The sequence below is a fragment of the Ammospiza caudacuta genome, chromosome 24, assembly GCF_027887145.1.
Source record: "Ammospiza caudacuta isolate bAmmCau1 chromosome 24, bAmmCau1.pri, whole genome shotgun sequence".
Classification (NCBI taxonomy): domain Eukaryota; kingdom Metazoa; phylum Chordata; class Aves; order Passeriformes; family Passerellidae; genus Ammospiza; species Ammospiza caudacuta.
In genome coordinates, this window is record NC_080616.1 from 4,753,351 (window position 1) to 4,770,814 (window position 17,464).

Genomic DNA, 17,464 nt, shown 5'->3' on the forward strand with positions numbered 1-17,464 from the left:
CAGCACCCCCCATCATCCTCATCAACCCACAGCACCCCACATCATCCTACATCAACCCACATCACCCCACAGCACCCCCCATCATCCTCATCAACCCACAGCACCCCACATCACCCCACAGCACCATCCACATCATCCACAGCACCCCCATCATCCTCATCAACCCACAGCACCCCACATCATCATCCACAGCATCCACAGCACCCCACACCATCATCCCACAGAATCATTCCATACAATCCCATAGCACCCCACACCATCCCATAGCACCCCATAGCTTCCCACAGCATACACAGCACCCACAGCACCCCTCATCATCCTGCATCACCCCACATCCTACCAAAGCATCTCACATCACCCCATAGCACCCCACCCCATCCCACATCACCCCACAGCATACACAGCACCCCATACCCTCCCAAAACATCCCACATCACCCCACAGCATCCCACACCATCATCCACAGCACCCCATGCCCTCCCACATCACCCCATAGCATCCACAGCACCCCACACCATCATCCCACAGCATCATGCCATACAATCCCATAGCACTCCACACTATCCCACAGCACCCCACAGCACTCCACATCATCCCATCCCCTCCAAAACATCCCACACCACCCCATAGCACCCCACAGCATCATCCCACACAATCCCACATCACCCCATAGCACCCCACAGCATCATCCCACACAATCCCATAGCCCCCCACCCCATCCCACATCACCCCAGAGCCCCAGCCCAGGGGTGACACGTGCTGGGCAGGGATGTCCCTCTGTCCCCAAGCAAAGGGCTGTTGTGTCCCCAGAGAACACCCAAGGGGGGCTCAGCCTTTCTGGTGGCAAAAAGAGCAATTTTAGGGCACAGAGAGAGAGCAGCTGGAGCACTGTGGGTTCTTCACAGCCACACAAGCAACAGGAAAGACTGGGCGGCTCTTTAAGTGTCTTTAATCCAAAGGACTGAAGAGCAGACTGGGAAGATTAGTATAAGCCAACAGACAAAAACAATTTTAAAAAATTAAAAAAAAAAAAAGGGGGGGGATAAAAACCAGTTTTTCAAAACAAATTAAAATTCCATACAGTGTCTAAAAAGATCACCTAAAAACTAAACCTTAAAAAATTGTTTTTCCCCATTCAAACACATTTAACGAAGTGACAAAATAATAATAATAATAATCATCATCATCATCATCATCATCATCATCATCATCCATGGACTAAAGACTTCAGAGCAGCTGCAGGCCCACAGACAGACACACACCCCACACGGACAGACAGACAGGGAGGGCTGGGGTGCTGCTTTTTGGCTCCTGTGCTTGATTTGGGACCCTCCCTCCCCAGGACAGCAGGACAGCTCTCTGTCCCTGGAGCCTGCTTCTAGCCAGCATCCACACAGGGAACACTCTGTCTGGGTTTCAGCTCTACAGTAGTTTTTAAAAAATATTTATATGTTCTATACCCTAAAAAGGTCACCACAGGAGTTTCCATGTCTTTGGAAGGAAGGAGGAGGAAAAGAAAAAATATATATATATATAAATCAAAACTGTTTCACAAAAGAAAAATAAAAATCCAATTATTGGCGGCGTTCACCTACAGGACAAAAAAATCCCTGGCTGCAGGTGTGGATCTGAGAGGGGGGAGGATCTCACCACCTGCTCCAGAAAGGTCAGAAACACAGGTGAGTAGCTAAAAATAACTAGTCTGGTATAAATGTCTGAATTCCATGCGCTCGATAGAACAGTCTGTTTCTTTTTGTCTTTTTTTTTCCTTAAAAAATATATATATATATATTTATAGTTATTGCTTTCTGGAGGGCTGGTGGGCAGGGCCCTCAGTGGGGCAGCGTGGTGGGCTCGGGGGGGTTGGCTTTCTTCCTCCTCTTCATCAGCAGAGGGTTCGAGGAATCCTCGATTTTCTTGATCTTGATTTGTTCGTAGTCCACTCTCATGGTGGCCAGGGCACTGGTCATCTCCTCCTGCGGGCACACAGAGACATCAGCAAAGCCCTCCAGGGTGAAATATGGTCTCCTCAAGCCAGGTCTCTAAGTTCTTGGGGATCTATTTCACACCCAAATAGCTCAGCTACCTCAGAAGGAATAAAATGAGCAGGATGGTGTGACAGAATTCACTGGGGTTGTTGGATGAGGGAAGAGATGAGGATCTGACTCCATGTTTCAGAAGGCTGACTTATTATTTTATGATATATATTATATTAAAACTATACTAAAAGAATAGAAGAAAGGATTCCATCAGAAGGCTGGCTAAGAATGGAAAAAGAAGGAATGATAACAAAGGCTCTGTCTTGGACTCTCTGTCCGAGCCAGCTGACTGTGATTGGCCGTTAATTAGAAACAACCCCATGAGACCAATCCCAGATGCACCTGTTGCATCCCACAGCAGCAGATAACCATTGTTTGCATTTTGTTCCTGAGGCCTCTCAGCTTCTCAGGAGGAAAAATCCTAAGGAAAGGATTTTCATAAAAGATGTTAACCCAACACAGCCACTCCACCACTACATCATGTCCCAAGTGCCACATCTATGCAGTTTTGAACACTTCCAGGGACAGTGAATGTGCCTGGTCTGCAGTGCCCAGGAGAGGACATTCCCCAGATGACAGAGGGGTGCAGAGCTTTGCAGGCAGGGTCAGAGGAGAGGTTTTACCTTCACATCCTCCCACAGGTCCTTCTCCTCCTTCAGCACACGGCTGGTGTGCAGTGGGGTCTGGGGCACCTGCATGGATTGCTGCCAGGAGAGGGGAGGAGCGTGAGCTGGGATGGATCCCATAGCATCCCATTAACCCATCCCATGGATCCCATGGATCCCATGGATCCCATCCCATCCCATCCCATCCCATCCCATCCCATCCCATCCCATGGATCCCATCCCATCAACCCCATACCATCCCGTTATCCCATCCCATTATCCTCTGGATCTCATCCCATTATCCCATGGATCCCATCCCACTATCTCATCCCATCCCATGGATCCCATCCCATGGATCCCATCCCATCGCATGGATCCCATCTCATTATCCCATCAATCCCATCCCATTCCATCTCATCCCATCCCATGGATCCCATCCCATGGATCCCATCCCATTCCATGATCCCATGATCCCATCTCACCATGATCCAGGGGTGGTTCATGAACTCCGTTATCGTCATGCGCTGGGTCGGGTCTGTCTTCAGCAGGTTTCGGATCAGCTGCTTCACTGCAGGGGTTGGGGCAGGGTCAGGGGCCAGCAGCAGCTCCTGGGGGGCCCAGCCCCAGCCCCAAAACCCCTGAGTGCCCTCCCGTGTGCCCTCCCCTGTGCCACACACCTGACCCTGCACAAACCCTTCAGCAAAAGCCTCTCCAGCAGAGATGCAGATGCTGAGAGGTGACTCCTGCCACAGCCAGGGGTCTGAGCTCCTCCCAGCCCTCCAAAGGAGACCTCAGCCTGGGCACAGGCCCCACAGGGACCACGTTTACCTTCCTCTGACACCTCGGACCACTCGGGGTTGGGGAACTCGTACTGGCCCATCCGGATCCTCTTCTTCATGCCAGGAGAGATGGCCAGGCCGTGGTTGGAGTAGAAGGGGGGGTACCCACACAGCCTGTGCCAGGAGGGGGAACAGAGTCAATGTGGCACCCCAAAAACCTCCCCAGGAGCACAAGGCAGTGCAGGAGCAGGAGCTGAGCCCTGCAGGAGGGACAGGAACCCTCAGACTTACAGAATATACATGATGACACCCAGGGACCACATGTCACAGGACTTGTCATACTTCTCTGGGCCCAGCACTTCTGGAGCTGGTAAAAACAGAAAGAAAATCCTAAATCTGAGTGTCAGCACTGGGTGAGAGGGCTCTGACACCCCATGGAGACATCAAGAGCCACTGTGGGAAGCTCTGCCTGGAGCAGCCCCCAGCTCCCTGCTGCAGGCTCCAGGAGACAAAAGATGGTTTTGTCACTTTTAACAGGGGGCACACTCCTACACCAACCCCAGGGCCAGCCCCCAGGCATTTACCTGGAAAATGAAACAGGAAAGCCTTACAAATATGATTGCCTGGCAAAAGATTTTGAGAATATGGAAACTATAAGTGAGATTGAAATGAAAGCGAGCTTTGAGATCCCTCAGTTACTGAACAACTGGAAAACAATGGTGTGGCCAGCTGAAGGGGATCCCCTTTTGATGGAACAACAACCTCTGCTTGCAGACAGGCCCAAAGGTCAGAGCAGACCCTACAGCTTGGCAGAAGGGCCCAAAGAGGAGTTTTTAGGGTTTAAAATGTAGCAGTGTGGTAATGTAATGATTCTTATAGGCTGTATGGAAATGCTGCAGGATTTGTATCTTGGACTAGATTGGTTAGTGAGAATCAGAATATTCAGCACAGAAGAAGATTTATTGTATTGTAATGGGAACCTCGCTCTCTTACTTTCTTATCCTCTCTTTTACTCTCTCATCCTCTTTACCACACTCTTGCCTTCTCTCTCTTTACTTCTCTCAGTCCTGCTCCAGCTGTGGCTGGCAGCTCCCAGCAGGGCCCTGCACCCTTTGCAATAAACCCCAAATTCCAAGCCCTGGCTGCAGAGATCTCTCATCTCCATCCATCCCCAACCATCCTACCCCTGATGTTCCTCCACTCACCCACGTAGTAGGGTGTGTAGCAGGGCGTGGCCAGCGAGTTGTGCGTGGTGGTTTCCTTGGCGAAGCCGAAGTCGGTGAGTTTCAGCACGGCGTTGGGCCGCTTGGAGGTGTACAGGAGGTTCTCTGGCTGGGAACACACAGGGACAAGGAGTGAGCCATCAGAGAGGGTGACCCCAACACCCAACACAGATTTCCTGGGGAATGTTCCTCCTGAGGCATCCAGGATGCTGCTCCACAGGGTTAGGCTGTGCCTTAGCTTAGTGCTGAGCTCTGCTGTTGAACCCGGTCTGTGACCGTGTTCACAGTGGTCTTAGGATGAGGGAAGATATGAGGATATGACTCTGTGTTTCAGAAGTCTTGATTTATTATTTTATGATATTAAAACTATACTAAGAGAATAGAAGAAAGGATTTCATCAGAAGGCTGGCTAAGAATGGAAAAAGAAGGAATGATAACAAAAGCTTCTGTCTCGGACTTTCTCAGCTCACTGTGATTGGCCATTAGTTAGAAACAACCAACATAGGCTAATCAAAGATCTACTTGTTGCATTCCACAGCAGCAGATAACCATTGTTTACATTTTGTTCCTGAGGCCTCTCAGCTTCTCAGGAGAAAAAGTCCTAAGGAAAGGATTTTTGATAAAAGATGTCTGTGACACCGGTCCTCTCAGACCCACCTTGGGTCACAAGCAGGAAATCGGGGATATGGGATTGAGAGGAATAGTGTATTTGTCTTTACAAACAAGCTGTGGGGCTGCTGGTAGATAAAACCTCTGGAGCAGCTCTGCCCCTTGGAGCAGAGTGAGCAGGGGGATGTGGAAACACACCCCCACCCTGCAGAAAACAGCAGGTTTGGCCATTTTACCAAGATTCAGACAGAAAAGGTAAAAGAAAGAGGTACCCAGACTGTCCATAAGTCTTTGTTCTTATTGTCTCATATTGAACTAAATCCTAATTGTCCAAATTTTTATTACTCTAATTATATTACTATTTTTATAACCATTTTATTACTATCAAACTTTTAAAATTCTAAAAACAAGTGATTGGCGTTTTTCACACTACACTAAAAAGATACTACACTATAAAGAAATGCTACAGAAAAACCCATGGCTGTCTCCAGACAGTCACAACACAGTTTTTTGTAATCAATCAGTCTAAACACCCATCTTCTTCACTAAACAATCCCCATAACACATTCCACACATCCTAAACAACAGGAGCAGCAAGCAGAGATAAGAATTGTTTTCCTCTGAGCTTCTCACTGCCTTCCCCAGGAAAAATCCGGGGAGAGAGAATTATTATCTCTGTTCAGAGAACATGAATGCCTCATGGAGCAGCAGGGCTGGGCCCTGGCACTGCCAGGGGGGCTCAGGGTGGTACCTTCACGTCCCGGTGCGCGATGTTGATCGAGTGCAGGTACTGGATGGCTTCCCCAATGCTCTTCATGATCTCCGAAGCCTCTGAAGCAGCAAAGAAACCATCAGAAGCCTTCAGAAGCAAGTTAAAAAGGGCACTGTTCCCTGGGGAGCTCTACAAACCAGCAGCCAAAGAATCTGGCTGAGGTCAAAGCGGTTTGTTGTGCTTGCAGTCCCCCTGTCCATGGAGTCTGTGCCACTCCCCATCCCTGGGAAAGGAGGCTGCAGCTCCCAGAAACTCCAGGGGAAGGGATGGGGCAGAGCCCAGCCCCTGACCCTAACACCAAGGAGGGGCTTGCACTGTTTAGGACACCCAAGGAGCAAGGAATGCAGCTGGGAAAGGTTCCTCCTTAGGATGGGAAGTCAAGGGGGCAACGGGCTCAGAGTTTGGGGTGTGTGGTTGCTTCTCCTGGCCAGAGGAGGAGAGGGAATGAGATCAATGAGATCTATGAGAACCACATGGTCTTAACTCAGTTCCCATGGACTTAACTTTTTGAGGGAGGAGGGTGTTTCTGACATGAGTGGGATGGACAGGAGTGTGGGAGCAGCTGAGAAAATACCCCCTAACCCTATTGTCAAGCAAACATGAAAAGCAGGGCCCCTTGCACCCACATCCCTCATTCCCTGCGTGCAGAACTCTGCTGGGGATCCAGAAGAGTCCCTGAGGGCATGGAGGGGACTGAAAGGCCAGCAGGGTGTTACACTGAGGGGATGGAGGGGACTGAGGGGATGGAGGGGGTGAAAGGCCAGGGTGTTACACTGAGGGGATGGAGGGGACTGAGGGGATGGAGGGGATGAAAGGCCAGGGTGCTACACTGAGGGGATGGAGGGGACTGAAAAACCATGGTGTTCACTGAGGGGATGGAGGGAACTCAAAGGCCAGGGTGTTACACTGAGGGGATGGAGGTGACTGAAGGGCCAGCAGGGTGTTACACTGAGGGGATGATGGAGGGGGATGAAAGGCCAGGGTGCTACACTGAGGGGATGGAGGGGACTCAAAGGCCAGGGTGTTACACTGAGGGGATAGAGGGGACTGAGGGGATGGAGGTGACTGAAGGGCCAGCAGGGTGCTACACTGAGGGGATGGAGGGGACTGAGGGGATGGAGGGGATGAAAGGCCAGGGTGCTACACTGAGGGGATGGAGGGGACTGAGGGGATGGAGGGGACTGAAGGGCCAGGGTGTTACACTGAGGGGATGGAGGGGACTGAGGGGATGGAGGGGATGAAAGGCCAGGGCGTTACACTGAGGGGATGGAGGGGATGAAAGGCCAGGGTGCTACACTGAGGGGATGGAGGGGATGAAAGGCCAGGGCATTACACTGAGGGGGTGGAGGGGATGAAAGGCCAGGGCGTTACACTGAGGGGATGGAGGGGATGAAAGGCCAGGGCGTTACACTGAGGGGATGGAGGGGATGAAAGGCCAGGGTGCTACACTGAGGGGATGGAGGGGATGAAAGGCCAGGGCATTACACTGAGGGGGTGGAGGGGATGAAAGGCCAGGGCGTTACACTGAGGGGATGGAGGGGATGAAAGGCCAGGGCGTTACACTGAGGGGATGGAGGGGACTGAAGGGCCAGGGTGTTACACTGAGGGGATGGAGGGGATGAAAGGCCAGGGTGCTACACTGAGGGGATGAAGGGGATGAAAGGCCAGGATGTCACACTGAGGGGATGGAGGGGACTGAGGGGATGGAGGGGACTGAAGGGCCAGGGTGTTACACTGAGGGGATGGAGGGGACTGAGGGGATGGAGGGGATGAAAGGCCAGGGCGTTACACTGAGGGGATGGAGGGGATGAAAGGCCAGGGCGTTACACTGAGGGGATGGAGGGGATGAAAGGCCAGGGTGCTACACTGAGGGGATGGAGGGGATGAAAGGCCAGGATGTCACACTGAGGGGATGGAGGGGATGAAAGGCCAGCAGGGTGTGGGCTCATACCCCGTTCAGTGAAGGCCTGGTCTCCCCTGTCCTGGATGCGGCTGAAGAGCTCCCCACCATCCAAGCTGCAAGAGAGGAGATGCTGTTACACACCGTGGCTTGTTGAATTTGTAGGCAACTTCCACATGGGAAGAGATGAGGATCTTGACTCCATGTTTCAGAAGGCTGATTTATTATTTTATGATATGTATTATATTAAAAATGCATATTATATAAAATTATATGTTATATTAAAATATATAAAATAATATATAATTATATAGTTATATGATATATATTTTAATATATATTTTAATATATAAAATTATATATTATATTAAAATATATATTATCTAAAATTATAAATATATTATTATATAAAATATATATTATATAAAAATGTATATAATATTAAAATAATATATTATATAACATTACATTAAAACTATACTAAAAGAATAGAAGAAAGGATTTCATCAGAAGGCCAGCTTAGAATAGAAAAGAATGATGATAAAATCTTGTGACTGACCAGAGAGTCTGAGACAGCTGGACTGTGATTGGCCATTAATTAAAAACAACCACATGACACCAATCACAGATGCACCTGTTGCATTCCACAGCAGCAGATAATTATTGTTTACATTTAATTTCTGAGGCCTCTCAGCTTCTCAAGAGAAAAATCCTAGCAAAAGGATTTTTCACAAAATATATCCGTGACAGTGGCTCCATCCCAACAAACCCTCTGCTGCTGAGCAGGAATCATTCCCCTTCTCCATCAAAGACCTTGGGTGGTGTTTTGGGGCATTTCAGAGCCTCCTCCTTCCCGAAAGGAGCAGGGCAGAGGCTCAGTGCTGGGCGGGCGCGGCCGCCCCAGCAGCCACAAAAACACATTTACAGTAAAGGCAGCAAATGTGGCTTGAAATTGGTGAGAGCACTCCCCAGCACACGTGGCCTCCTTTTGCTCACGAGCCAACTGCCTCAGCAGCACCATGACCCAGCACAGAAGTGCTGAGCGAAGCTCAGGGTGAGGCAGCAGCAGTGTCACAAAGGCTCCCCAAGCTGGGGCTCAGAGGCTGGACAGCCCTGCAGCACAGCCAGGTCCCATGGGAGATGCTGGAAAACCACTGGTGGGTTCCCTCCCCAGGTACCCTCAGGGGAAATGCAGCTCCCACAGAGCTCAGGACTGAGGTGCGGGAGAATTCCCCCTGAGAGCAGGGATAATGGCACTTCCTGGCCCTGCCTTATCTGCCTGAAGCAGGAACAGTTTGGCTTTCTCAGCGCTGATAGCATCTCCCTGACATTCAGTGACATCTGCAGCAGCAATAGCCTGCAGCCCCTAGGACCCTGTGCTGCACAGAGCCTGGCAGGAGGGATCCAGAGCCTGTCAGAAAGGATTCAGAGCCTGTCAGGAGGGAACCAGAGCAGTCAGGAGGGAACCTGAGCCTGGGAGGAGGGATCCAGAGCAGTCAGGAGGGATCCAGAGCCTGTCAGGGTGGACCCAGAGCAGTCAGGAGGGATCCAGAGCCAGTCAGAAAGGATTCAGAGCCTGAGAGGATGGATCCAGAGCCAGTTAGGATAGAACCAGAGTGTATCAGGATGGATCCAGAGCAGTCAGGAGGGGTCCAGAGCCTGTCAGGAAGGATCCAGAGTCAGTGAGGAGGGATCTAGAGCCTGTCAGGAGGGATCCAGAGCCTGAAAGGAGGATCCAGATCAGTCAGGAGGGACCCAGAGCCTGTCAGGAGGAATGGAGAGCAGTCAGGAGGGACCCAGAGCAGTCAGGAGGGAGCCAGAGCCTGTAGGAGGCATCCAGAGTCAGTCAGGAGGGATCCAGAGTAGTCAGAAAGGATCCAGAGCAGTCAGGAGGGATCCAGAGCCTGAGAGGATGGATCCAGAACCTTTCAGGAGGGATCCAGAGTCTCAGAACATGGATCTAGAGCAGTCAGGATGGATCCAGAGCAGTCAGGAGGGATCCAGGGCAGTCAGGAGGGATCCAGAGCCTGTCAGGATGGATGGAGAACAGTCAGGAGGGACAGAGAGAAGTCAGGATGAATCCAGATGGATCCAGAGACAGTCAGGAGGGATTCAGGGCAGTCAGGAGGCATTCAGAGTCAGTCAGGAGGGATCCTGAGCCTGGGAGGATGGATCTAGAGCCTGTCAGGAGGGATCCAGAGCCTGTTAGGACTGACCCAGAGCCTATGAGGATGGATCTAGAGTCAGTCAGGAGGGATCCAGAGCCTGTCAGGAGGGATCCAGTGCCTGTCAGGAGGAATCCAGACCCTGCTCCTGCTGGAAATCAAATCCTGCTTTGCCATGGACGTTACCCCAGAGCATCCCTCAGTCACACTGACAGTCCTGGGCACTCTCCTACCCCTCAGCCATTCTTTCTTTCTCTCCCCACTGCCTTCCCTTGCCCATCGCTGGCTGCCCAGAGTGCCAGGGTGGTTCTCAGTGCCTGTTTCGCCACAGGAGCTGCTCTGGGGGTGCTGTGCCACGTGCCCTGGCACCGCTCCTGCACCCGCTGCCCCCCCGGGCGATCTGCCAGCTTGCCAGGGGAGAGGTTTTGGCAAGGAAACTGCATCAAATCACAGCTGCGGTTGGGATGTGGTTTCAATACTTTCCCCTTCATCCCTCCTCCTCGTCCCCAGGTTCATACCAAGCTCCTACCCAAAGCAGAGCAGCTGCTGCTGCTGCAGGCGGTGCCAGGGCGGCACCAGCGCTGCCAGCTCGGGCACCGCCCCACCACAGCCTGCCAGGAACCTGCCAGGAACCTCCCCCAGGTTTTGGTGGCCAAAGGCAGTTTGGTTATGACCCACCTGTGAGAAGCACAGGCCTTGAGCTGAGCTTTTTCAGGATGACTCAGAGCCAGCAGCCCTGGCTGTCCCCATCCCTCCAACGCCACCCTGCCATCCCCCTGGCATCCCCAGGGCTGGAAGGTGCCCGCCCCCCTCTGGCAGCCCCCCAGCACCCTGCAGTGCCCACGGGCCGGGCTCTCACCACTCCATGACGATGAGCAGACACTTCCTCCCCTGGTAGAGGTTCTCATAGACGTCCATGATGCGCACGATGTGCGCGCACTGCGACGCTCGCCAGTGCAGCTCCACCTCCCTGCGGGCCTTGGGGCAGTCCTGCAGCATCTGCGGGAGAAGGGACACGCTGTGAGCCCTGAGACACCCCCGGACAGCAGGGTCATCGCCCCCGGGTGGCTCTGTGACACGGAGACGAGCACCGGGTGCTCCCTGAGGGCGCACGGAGCGCTCTGACAATGCCTCCATCCCCATCTAGTGGGAACTCTGAGAAGCCGTTTGCCCTCAGCTTGCCCTTCCTGCCAAGGTTCATAAAAGCTTATTCGGGCTGCCTGCCACCTCCCAGTGTCCCACCAGCGAGATCTACTGCCTTTATGAGCCATTCTGCATCCTGATACCTCCTTTGCTGCACCCCTGGGTGCCACCGAGCATCCTCACCCTCACCCTTGCTGTGCTGTCCCCCATCATTTCCCAACCATCCACAAAAGCTCCCTCACCACAAATTCAGAGCCCACCAGCACCCCTGCCTGGGGAAGGGACAAAGCAAACATCCAGATGTTCCCTAAATTACAGCTCTTTAATGAACCCCCTGCCCTTCCCAGAGACAACTCAGAGCTCCCAGGTGCAGGAAGGATTTGTTTGTCTGCCACAGACTATTAGTTATGATGTTTGTCAGGATAAACAGCCAGCCTTAATTATTGTGTTCCTAAATATAGAACAACAAACGTGTCTATCTTGAGCCCAGCTCGTTTTCCTTCCTGTCTCCAGCAGCCTTTGGGGCCAGGCTCAGCCTCTGGAGCAGCTCTGCCCCTTGGAGCAGAGCGAGCAGGGGGATGTGGACACACACCCCACCCCGCAGGAAACAGCAGGTTTGGCCATTTTACCAAGATTCAGACAGAAAAGTCCTTCTGACCCCTCTGAGCTCTCCCCAGGAGCAGAGGAGCATCATCCCTGGGATGCTCTGCAGGACCCAGGTGGTTCTCAGTGCAGGGGGATCTCACAGGAACAAGGATTAACTCCCAAAACCCACACAGGGCCCATTTCCACATGGAACACTCACTGATGGTGATGCCCTGGCAGAGTAACCCTGCCCAGAGCAGCAGGCATCCTTTGCCATGGGGAAAGGCACAGAGAGGATGTGCCCTTCATCCACCCACCCAAAGCACCATCCCTGGCCCTGGTCACACCTCTCCCTTCAGTCACCCACCCAAACACCATCACAGCCTCTGGTCACACCTCTCCCTCAACCCACCCACCCAAAACACCATCCCAGGCCCTGGTCACATCTCTCCCTTCATCCACCCACCCAAAACACCATCACAGCCTCTGGTCACACCTCTCCCTCAACCCACCCACCCAAAACACCATCCCAGCCTCTGGTCACATCTCTCCCTTCATCCACCCACCCAAAACACCATCCCCAGCTTTGGTGGGGATGGAACAGATGGAACACTCACTGATGGTGATGCCCTGGCAGAGTAACCCTGCCCAGGTTACTCTGCCAGGCAAAGGAGCAGCAGGCATCCTTTGCCATGGGGAAAGGCACAGAGAGGATGTGCCCTTCATCCAGCCACCCAAAACACCATCCCAGGCTCTGGTCACACCTCTCCCTTCAGCAACTCTGGTCACACCTCTCCTTTCATCCAGCCACCCAAAACACCATCCCAGGCTTTGGTGGGGATAGAACACTCACTGATGGTGCTGCCCCTGGTGATCTGCATTCCTGCCCAGAGCAGCAGTTGTCCTTTGCCACAGGGAAAGGCACAGAGAGGATGTGCCCTTCAGCCACCCACCCAAAACACCATCCCAGCCTCTGGTCACGCCTCTGCCACCTCCTCTCCTTCTTCCCCAGGCAGAGGAAACCTGTGGGAACCTGTGGGAAACCGTTGGCACCAAACCACCAGCTCTGTGCAAAGCCAACCTTTGCACAACTTGAAACGGCTCACACCAACAGCCTTGGGGCAAAGGAAGACAGGGCAGGAGGTTGGACACCCTCTCCTTGCTCCTCTATTGCTTAATTACCCTAAAAACTGCATCCTGCGGAAGGCAAAACCATAAGCAAGAGGAGCCATGCAGAGGGGACTGAGAAAAGCCTGGCTATTTTTTGCAGCCCCACTCTGAAGAGCCTTGGCATGGGGAGCCAGGAAGCCGAAGAGAAAAGAGAAAAACAAAACAATTTGTAATTATGCTGCAGGAAAATGGAGCAGCAGGAAGCTGCTAGTTAACATCATTCTGCACAAGACAAACAGCAGAGGTACAGCAAAATACATCCCATTTTTAGAGGTCACTCTGAGTGCTTTTATAGGAGGTTAATTGGATTTCTAATGAAGCAGGAGGCAGCAGCAGCCTCCGTTACCTGCCCCAGCACAGCCCTGACGTTTGTTTTTGTACCCAGACAAGCTCTGGGAGCAAAGAGAGGCCCTGGTGCTCTCAGCACACCCAGCTGTGATCCAGCTGCTCCCTCCATCCCCTGCTGGCTCTGCATGGACAGAGGATGGAGAGGCCTCCAGAGGAGCAGATTAGGCCTCATTAAGGCAATGGTTTGGTTAATTTAGGAAATGTTCCTGGTGGCAGCAGGGTGAGGGAGAGCTGAAGGCCACATGCACTCCCCACTGCTGCTGCAGGAAGGATTGAAAAGTATATTTGACTCTCAGGACCTAACTATCAAGTTGTAAGAATATTTCCTCTGTGATTTTAATGAACTCTCAGTATATTTTATGATATTAGGAATATTTCCTCTATAATTTTAATGAACTCTCAGTATATTTTATGATATTAAGAAAGCTGATAGGCCAAGAAACACTTATAGTGTATTGTAATTAGGAAATAGCTAATTTCTGATTGTGATGGTGTGAATTAAAACATCTGCATGTCTCACCCTTGACAGACTGAAAATGGAATAAAAATTTTTAAAACACCTCTCAGTTGCCCCATTTCTGGGTGAGAAAAGAGCATAATCCAACAGGCAAGCATATTTTCTCTATGATTTTAACAAACTCTCAGTACATTTTATGATATTAAGAATATTTCCTCTATGATTTTAATGAACTCTCAGTACATTTTATGATACTAAAAAAGCTGATAAGCCAAGTAACACTTATAATGTATTGTAATTAAGAAACAGTTGGCTTCTGATTGTGATGGTGTGAATGTATATGAAGGGTGCATTGTCTCACCCTTCACATGAGACTGAAAATAGAATAAAAGTTTTTAAAACACCTCTCATTTGCCCCATCTCTGGGGCAGAAAAGAGCACAATCCAACAGGCAAGCATATTTTCTCTATGATTTTAACAAACTCTCAGTATATTTTATGATATTAAGAATATTTCCTCTATGATTTTAATGAACTCTCAGTACATTTTATGATATTAAGAAAGCTGATAAGCCAAGAAACACTTATAATGTATTGTAATTAGGAAATAGTTAACTTCTGATTGTGATGGTGTGAATTGTAACACCTCTACTGTCTCACCCTTCACATGAGATTGAAAATGGAATAAAAGTTTTTAAAATGCCTCTCAGTTGCCCCATCTGTGGGTCAGAAAAGAGCATAATCCAACAGGCAAGCCATGGCATGTCAGAACCCAGAACATCCCTCTGTCTGTCCAGGATGGCAAAACCCCTGCCAGGGGGCTCAGAGCCCCAAACACCTGTGGGTTTCATTATGGAGCAAATTACCAACCTTAGATGAAGATCAGCAAGCCACAACAGTTTAAGTAGAATAATAGTGAATTTATCACGATGTGAAAAAAAGTAGATTTTGGGGTTTCTAGAATTAGGGTTCAAGGGGCAAGATGGAAGGAACTGGGTGTGTCCAGCCTTTCTCCTTCTTCTTGGCCTCCATCTTCTGCTGTCACGTTGGATGAATCCAGGATGACACCGTCAGGATTCAGAGGATGAAGCTGACACTGCCCAGACAGAATCCTGTGTTTGAATGGAATTTATGCATCATGTATGAGGTGTATGAATATGCAACAGGCTGTTGCTTTTAAGGGTTAATCCTCTGTTAACGTGGCTCCTTTTGTGCTGCCCAGAAAGAGATACCTGGACTGTCCATAACTCTTTGTTTCTATTGTCTCATATTGTCCTAATCCAAATTGTCCAAATTATTATTACTCTAATTGTATTACTATATATATATATATATATATATATATATATATATAATTTATATTTATATTTAATCTATATTTATATTTATATTTAATCTGTATTTATATTTAATTTATATTTATATTTAATTTATATTTATATTTATATTTATATTTATATTTATATTTATATTTATATTTATATTTATATTTATATTTATATTTATATTTATATTTATATTTATATTTATATTTATGCCTTACTATTACATTTATATATTACTATCTTATATTTATATATTACTATTTTTATTACTGTTAAACTTGTAAAATTTTACAAACAAGCGATTGGCGCTTTTCACACTTCCAAAGAAGGGCTCCTCGGAGATCCAACTCTGCATTATTTCAGACAGAAAACGCCGCATTTCCTGCCTGCTCCTGCTGGAGAGGAGGGCTCGGCAGCCCCGGGGCAGTAACCGGATCCCGGTGTTACACAAGCGTCCCCGGGCAGGGCACAAGGGCAGCGCTGGCTGCAGAGGAAGCTCTGCCACCAACTCTGAGCAAAGCGGGCAGGAATCAGAGCTGCATCCCCTTGTTGGGTGCTCCAGGTTTTCAGATGTGCAGCCACTGCTGTAGGAGCCTGAATGAGGGATGTGGGACTCCAGGGGCTCTCCAAAATGCAGTTTATTCCATCCAAGATGTCACAGCAGTCCAGAGTCATGGGTGACAGAGCTGTGCCTACAGCTGTCAGCTCCAGCTGTTTTGGTTACAATGCATTCTATACTTTTCTTTTGGTTACAATGCATTTTATACTTTTCTTTGCTGAGCATCTCAATACAGTAGAACCAACCTGTGAAACATGCATGTATTTTATGATTGGCTTTTCGCAAATATTCAAATGAATATTGTATGTGTTGTGTTAGAAAGTGATGCTGTGTTAATTCTCTTAAGTAGTGTGGTAAATATAGTTTTAGGTTATAAAAGATGTTAAAATAGAAACTGTGCTATGGAGGATACTTTTTTCCTAAAGAATGGACTCCCACTGAGACAGCAGCCACAGGACATCTGAATCTTTCAGAGAAAGAGAATTTATTGCCCCATTATCAGGAGAAATGAACTTCTTCCCTCCTCGAAGGTGCTGCCAGGATTTGGAGGAAGAAGTTGGTAACAGAATCCTGTGTTTGAATAGAATTTATGCATCATGTATGAGGTGTATGAATATGCAACAGGCTGTTGTTTTTAAGGGTTAATCCTCTGTTAACGTGGGTCCTGGTACCCGGACTGTCTGTAACTCTTTGTTTCTATTGTCTCATATTGTCCTAATTCAAATTGTCCAAATCATTATTACTCTAAATATATTGCTATTTTTATAACCATTTTGTTACAATTAAACTTTTAAAAATTTAAAAACAAGTGACTGGCGTTTTTCACACAATCTACACCTTAACTTTTATCTATAGCCTATCATAACTACTATAATTACCATATTCATGTTGCTATTCTCCAATCACTCAAAGTTAGTACATTACTAAAAGTTGTTTAAGCTAGAAGTTGGTTTTCAGTTTTCTTGCAATAGAAAATTCTGAGACCTTTTTTCTACTTGCCACATTTGCTGACTTGTTTGCCTGTGCTATCATTGTGCTTGGTAAAAACATCTTGTTTGGGGTGGGTTTATCCTTTGCTCTAAGTCATAAAAACCCCTTCTAACTATCACACCTTTTGCCTTCTTGGTTATCCAGTAAGACTGGCTCAGCAATTCTTTTCTTCTCTATCAAAACTTGCTTCCATCTCTATTCCTTCATCAGACTCTACATTTAAAAAATGTAGAGTCTGCCAAGCACACGTATCTGCGAGACTTTCTTATCAAACTTTCATCCTTCCCAACACACTGCACATGTCCAGACTCCAGCTCATCATCCCAGAGCATCCCAGTGTCCCCTCAGCATGGCAGGGGACAGGGGACAGCCAGGAGAGCTCTGTCCCATCCCATCCCTGCTCCCCACTGGGGCACCTCCCTGCAGGAAAGGAGGGAGAGCAGGGACAGAGCCACTCCACCCTGCTGCTGGCAATTCGGGAGGAAATTCAGCTTTCAGCCTCATTCCAGCTCCCCTCCCTCCCAGCAGCCTGACACCTCTGAGATTTGGGCAGGCAGCGTTTGCTGCCATCCTGAGCCTTGGCTCAGCCTTGCTCCCCCAGGAGCCTTTCCATGCTGCCAGAGAAATTAGTTCTGTGCTCCTCTAAACACCTCATTAGCTTCATTAGAGCTCCCACAGTGCTGCCATCAGAGGATGGCACAGCCCAGCCTGATGTGCTCAGGACCAAAGGCTCCTCACCAGCTCCAGCAGCACCTGTGGGCTCTTCCCACATTGGAAAGACAAACCCTGGAAGCAG

General features: G+C 49.3%; 1 protein-coding gene across 1 annotated transcript in view; it reads right to left on the minus strand.

The window, feature by feature from the left end:
- Positions 1-983: 983 nt before the first annotated feature.
- MAPKAPK2 (MAPK activated protein kinase 2) overlaps positions 984-17,464 on the minus strand; it is a 40,780-nt gene continuing 24,299 nt past the window's right edge. The window contains exons 2-10 of the mRNA XM_058819343.1: positions 10,952-11,091; positions 7,979-8,043; positions 6,007-6,086; positions 4,629-4,755; positions 3,715-3,790; positions 3,473-3,597; positions 3,127-3,212; positions 2,663-2,743; positions 984-1,976 (exon numbers count right to left, since the gene is read on the minus strand). Of these exons, the coding sequence (XP_058675326.1) occupies positions 1,833-1,976; positions 2,663-2,743; positions 3,127-3,212; positions 3,473-3,597; positions 3,715-3,790; positions 4,629-4,755; positions 6,007-6,086; positions 7,979-8,043; positions 10,952-11,091 (924 nt within the window). The 3' untranslated portion in view covers positions 984-1,832. The remainder of the gene's footprint in view (positions 1,977-2,662; positions 2,744-3,126; positions 3,213-3,472; positions 3,598-3,714; positions 3,791-4,628; positions 4,756-6,006; positions 6,087-7,978; positions 8,044-10,951; positions 11,092-17,464) is intronic.